This window comes from Bos mutus, chromosome 2, assembly GCF_027580195.1.
Source record: "Bos mutus isolate GX-2022 chromosome 2, NWIPB_WYAK_1.1, whole genome shotgun sequence".
NCBI classification, from domain to species: Eukaryota; Metazoa; Chordata; class Mammalia; order Artiodactyla; family Bovidae; genus Bos; species Bos mutus.
Window position 1 is genome coordinate 5799799 of NC_091618.1, and position 6000 is coordinate 5805798.

Here is a 6000-nt window from a genome sequence, read left to right on the forward strand (position 1 = left end):
GCTGCGCAGCCCAGGCCAAGCGACAGCCGAGTTGTCCTCATCCACAACACGGGGCCGACGGTACTGCCTACCTCACAGGGTAACTGTGAGCCGAACACGCTAGTGCAGGCCCCGCGCAGGGAGGCATCTCAGCATCACCTGTGATTAGCCTTGTTCCTGCTGTGTCCCATCAAACCTAAATGCCAGTTATTTAAGAGGCACCATTTTTAATGAACCATTAGAAAAACTGGTTATCCTGAGTCCTGCTCTGAGCTCACTTTGACGTAGATTTGTATGCACTCTCATCTGCCGTTAAGTAAGTTGATTAACATAAGAACTCGGCTTCTCAGAGTAGCACTCAGGTGAGATTGTTGCCATGCGTGTTATTCCGCACGGGGTTGTCCTCTGCCGTCAAGGGCGCCAGTCAGGGGGCGCATGGTAACGCCTGCGGTTTTGGTCTCCTGAGCATTAGTAGAGCTAGTCTCTTCTGATTCCTCTTTGGGAATGCAGCTGACCGTCCAACCCTGACCTCTCATTTAGCACACATTTGGTTCCTGTGAGTTAGAATCACGCGCCTCCGTCTCGGGGCTTTTCTTCGAGGCAGTGGACAGGCGTCCTGCGGGCCTCCATGCTGCCCCTTAGGCGTGCGCTCGCGGCGCCGGTTGACACTCACACCCGACCTCCACGGCTTGCAGCAGCGCAGCTGTCATTGATCCCGTTTCAGAGATGTTAAAAGTGACAAAACAGCGTCGTTACCACTGAATCGATGAATAATGGGCTTTGGCAGACGCAGGTTTAGCCTGAATCGGATGCTAAGGAAGCTGGACTTGGGGCCTCTCTCTGGCGGGACTTTTCCAAAGCTCTGCCCCCAGTCCTGTGTGTGTAAATTTGTACTCGTTTTCCTAAAGAGGGCTCCCCAAGTTGTTCAAGCTCCAGGCCCCACACAAGCTGAAGAGTTGCCTCTGGACGCCCTGCCCCTGCCTGGCCCCGCCCCAGCCATGCCTCCGTCCCCCTCCCGCAGGGTCGCAGCCCTTCCGCTGCCTGTACTGTGCGGCCACCTTCCGCTTCCCGGGGGCCCTTCAGCACCACGTCACCACTGAGCACTTCAAGCAGTCGGAGAGCACCTTCCCCTGTGAGCTCTGCGGGGAGCTCTTCACCTCCCAGGCCCAGCTGGACTGTCACCTGGAGTCTGAACACCCGAAGGTGCTGGGCGCGGAAACCCAGTCGCAGATGGTGCAGGTGACTGTGGGGCCTTGGGTGCGGGGTTTCGGGCCCAGGGGTCTTGAGGCTTCTCCGGAGGCAGCCCCTTCAGACAACTAGCCTTTCTCCCTGGGACTCTCAAGGGGCCCCGTGAGTGATGACTTCATGGCCAGGAGGATCTTGCAGAAATCTCTCTGGACCACCTGGTGGCTACCTGTGAAACGGCCCCTGGGTCTAGAGAGGCTGGAAAAAGAATTCTAAAAGCAGAATGCCCTGGGCCTCTCCTTCCCATTCACACCCTCGCTCACCCTCTGCGACCACCATGGGGTGTGGTCAGGGTTGCAGGAACCCTCGGAGGAGGTGGGTGAGCTCTTTGTTGGGATCACCTTCGGTTGAAAGCCCTAAGCTTGATAGCCCCTGTGGGCTGGGCTCGGAGCATGTTTGAATGTCTGGGCTTTTCTGGGGGAAGCCCCACCTCTTCTCAGGTCTCAAGGCTGTGTTTGCTCCCGCCCCTCTGTGTGTCTCTGGGACTCTTACCGCTCGTCCCATCTTTTCCAGAGAGGGTGGGCAGAAGAGGAAATGAAGCTCCATTCTGTTGATTGACAGTAAATTGCAGATGGACCAGAGAGGGACTGAGCTGGCCGGGCTGCGCCCCGTCCTGTCCCGTTGAGCAGTCCCTTTGGCCAAGTTCCTGCAGGCCCCTGTGCAGCGCAGAGGGCAGGGCAGGTGCCAGGCCTCCGGGTGCTGCTTCTGCTGCCATTTCAAGAACGGCTCTGCTTTTATTTATTTTTTAATATATATATGTATTAGGATTCTTGGTAAGATGTCCTTTGCAGGGGGAAACAGAAAAGAGTCCGTTGCTAAAAGAAAACGGCAGTTTGAAAGCTGCTGTCCTAGATGATTTTTTATTGAACGTCACAGTCAGCCTCTCCCCTCTCACAGCAGAGACGTGGCGGAGCTTGGCGTCCCTGTCTCTCCACTCCTGTCTAGAGGAGGACACTCTCCGCTCTCGGCCGCCCCTCAGGAATCAGGGTGGCTGAGCCATCTGTGGGCGCTCCGCATTGACGGCGTCAGCTATTCCGAGCTCCGTGGCTCAGAAGGTTGAGGTTCAGGCAGGAAGCAGGTGTTCTTAAGCAGACTGGTTCTCCCGGTGATGGGGGCGTCATCTCTAAGAGCTGGTGCACATTTGAAAGGGGTGCGTGTGGCCTGTAGAAGCCTGTGCCTCAGCCGGGTGAGCTGTGCGGGGGAGCTGACAGAAGCCACATTTTGCCCGCCTGTTCTTCCTCCTGTAGCCACCCAGCCTCCCAAGTGAGGCCTCCTGCCTGATCAAGGCCCAGACACGCCACCTACGGCAAGCCGAGGCTTCTGGCCAGCATCCCCGTTTCCCTGGTCCAAGCACGGCATGAACCACCTTCATTCAGTAGCATCTCTCACATGGCACTTAGCTCTGTGGTGTAATCCTTGAGACAGGAAAACCAGTGTGAGAAACTGAGCCCACGTTCACTGGTGTGTAATCATAGAGTCCGGGCGCCCTGAGATGGCGTACTGAGCTAAATTATAGCAATTTAGCACACAGAGTTATTTAAATTGTTTGCCTGCCTTCTCTTTTGCATCACGGGTGTGTTAGACTTGCCTCTTCCCATTAGGCACATGTAATTGCTCTCCTCAGGTGAAAACATAAATACCATCATTACAGTGTGAGAGGAAAACCATGTAAATTCTGGGGAGCCAGCTGTGGACACTGCCCAGCCCTGCCTCACGGTCTTTCCCTTGCAGGTGATCCAGACCCCAGAGCCGGTGGCCCCGACGGAGCAGGTGGTCACGCTGGAGGAGACCCAGCTTGCTGGCTCACAGGTGTTCGTGACGTTGCCGGATTCACAGACAGCCCAGACCAGCTCTGAGCTTGTGGCCGTGACCGTGGAGGACTTGCTGGACGGGACCGTGACCCTGATCTGTGGGGAGGCCAAATGAGTGGCTGCTCATGGCTGGGGGAGGGGGGTCCTGCGTGTGCAGTGGAGGAAAAGCTCCACACTTGCCTGTTGCCCCTCCTCCCTGGCACAGTATTGAGCATCTTAGCTTCACACCAACCTAAGTGGTCTCCCTTGGGAAGGGGCAGAAGCATGGCTGTTCTCATAAAACCAGCTTCTGAGTCATCAGTAGCCATCACAACCGCCCCCTGTGGCTGGCAGGCCTGTTCCCCACAGGCCTCCTGCGGCGGCCTCTGTGACCCTGTCCACCCACAAGCGGAGTGTGGCTTCTGAAACAGAGGCTGAAGGAGCAGTGGGGCAAGAGCCGGTGATCAGAGGGACAGGTGTGATGCGCCGGCAGCCCTCAGTATGCGGAGAGGCAGTTCCAGGCGGGACTGTGGCCCGCGGAGTGGGCCAGCACACGCTGCAGGGCCTTCTGGCCATTGAAAAGCAAGAGAACCACACCGTCAGGCCGTGCAGGATCCCTTTCCTCGCGTCTGGCATCCTCCCAGCCCCTGCACGGCAGCGGTAGGCCTGGTAGCAGCGTGCCCATCAGGAAGCCCTCGTTTCCAGGCCGAGGCCCACCCTGTCGGCTCCATCGGCCCTTCCCATAGCCGTGCGGGTGTCCAGTGTGAGGCCACGTGGCTGCAAACCACGCCTGCCCTCCCGGAAACTCCTCATGGTGTTCTGCACTGGAGGCTGGTTCCCACAGTGTTTCCGTGGTGCCCTTATCCCCTGTCCTTAATCAAAGCCTCAGGCTTCCACCCAGCCTGGAGGCCTCGGCCCCTCCCCCTGGTGCCCGCGGCCCCAACTCCTCCTGCTACCCTGGTCTCCGCTGCCCTGTGTGTAGCCCCACTGGCAGTGCCCTCCCCGGCCGCCACGGGGAGTGCTGGCCAGCGGGCCTCTGGAGTCTGAATTTCACAGAGCTTTTTTTTGTCTTCAGTTCCCAAAATATAATCTGATAATTAATGGTTTATGGAATCCATTATGAAGTGCAATTAGATGGATATAGGTTCCCGCCGTTCAGAGGGAATGGCTAGCATTTATCTTCCTTTCCTTGATGCCAGAAGGTTGATGTCTGCGAGGGCAGCGTGTCCACGCCCAGCACGGCTCCCTGCCAGCTTGTGCGGCTGACCCCCTGTCTGATCCCTCACCCTCACGATACAGGCCGCCCAGAGACAAGGCCACCCCTTCTCTCTAAGCGCATTTCACATCACCAGGCACCAGCAGGGGAGGGGGTCGATTTGGGTCGTGGTCAGTCCGTTTATCGCCATCACACTTTGCCGGAAGGGCCACGGTATGGCCCTTGCCACCGGCCCACTCTCTGCAGGCAGCTCAGCAGCTCCCTCCCGCCTTGAGCTTGTCAATTCAGGGATCTTCCCGTTAGGAAGTAAAGGAAGTAAATGAAGTTTTCAAAGGCCAATGACTGACCAGAAGATGGTGCTCAAACCTTTAAGACTTGGCCTCCCTGTGAGGCCCTCACTGCTTCTGCCAGGGCTGTCTCTGTCTTCTTAAGGTTGCTCAGCCCCATGAGCTGTCATACCAGGACTGCTCTTGATCAGCAAGTGACGAGATGACACCGAACCTCTTGGCACCAGATAAAACCCCACTGAGATTACAGAGCTGCCCAACCCGCAGGGCGTGGAGGCCGAGCCTAGCAGATAAGAAGGCATGGGTACTTGGGAATCGCAGCATCATCAAAACTTCTTCCAGCCAAAAAAAGAAAAAAATTAAAAATTAATGACTGGGGACCTGTAGGGGAAAGTGATTTTTTTCTTCTTAAAAAAGTTCTCTGAATAAAGAAAGCTGTAAACTTTCAACCCAACTTTCCGAACCTTTTCGAGTACCTAGACAGCCTTTTCTCAGGTTTCAGACGGAGACCCGGGTGGAGGCAGGACACTCCTTCGCCTCAGAATCACCGGACCCACAGCTCGCTGTGCCGAGAGCAGGCAGGGAAGCAGGCCTTGCCACCAGCTGCACTCAGAGCCCCGGCACGGCCGGCCAGTGGGAGCACCAGGCCTGTGCTGGTTCTGGTCAGCGCGAGGGGAAGGTCCAGCCGGAGTCTCGTTTCTACTCCGAGCGGACCTCTGCAAGATGCTGCATCAACAGTGATTTTTACATCATTGCTCACTGGAGACCCCCAAGCATGGATTACATTGTAGGAAGACTTTCCTAGTTCTGTCTGCGCAAGAGACTCTCTGGATTGCCACCAGGGAGGATGCTGTTACCCAGGTCCCTTTGTCCACGTCACTGGCTCTCATGTGGCCTTTGCTGCTGGGTTGCTGCCCGGACAGTCTCGGGGCTGAACCTTGGGGCACTGGCCATGGTACCCAGGAGTCTGTGGGCTTTCTTGGAACCCTTGGATTTATTCATGAGACCCCCACCCCCCTTCTCTAATCCAATCCCAGAGCTCGTGAAACACCTGGTGAGGAAGAAGGCAGGCAGATTCCAGGCTGGAGTCTGACTCCATGGGAACAGTGGGGATCCGTGATGGAAAGGCATTTGCTCATCACAGGTGAGTGAGGCAGACAGCAAATAGATGCTGAGGAGCGAGGCCCACCCTGGGAAGATGGGCCCAGGCAAGTGTGTGAACAGAGCCTGAAAGGGAGTGAAGCACAGACAATGGTCTGTACTTGTTTATTTGATAAAGCCTGTCTCTTTCGTCTCAGAAGCTGTATGTTTGGGAAGCTCTGAGCCCAGAAAGTACCACAATGTACGGTGTGAAAGCAGGTTCCCCTGGGGGTTCAAGTCCTCTCTGAGGAAGCTGTCTGACTCTCCCTGCCCGCCCCCCCCCCGCCCCGGCCCAACCACGGTGTGTTCTTCAGCTTCATCACCTGCGGAAGAGCCCTGAGGG

At 56.7% G+C, this 6000-nt stretch overlaps 1 protein-coding gene across 8 annotated transcripts in view; it reads left to right on the top strand.

Moving 5' to 3' along the window:
* ZBTB40 (zinc finger and BTB domain containing 40) overlaps positions 1-4966 on the top strand; it is a 78292-nt gene extending 73326 nt beyond the window's left edge. For all 8 annotated transcript variants that reach the window (XM_070382810.1, XM_070382823.1, XM_070382815.1 and 5 more), the window contains 2 exons: positions 1001-1218; positions 2956-4966. In XM_070382810.1, the coding sequence (XP_070238911.1) occupies positions 1001-1218; positions 2956-3150 (413 nt within the window). In that variant the 3' untranslated portion in view covers positions 3151-4966. The remainder of the gene's footprint in view (positions 1-1000; positions 1219-2955) is intronic.
* The last annotated feature ends 1034 nt before the right edge of the window (positions 4967-6000 follow it).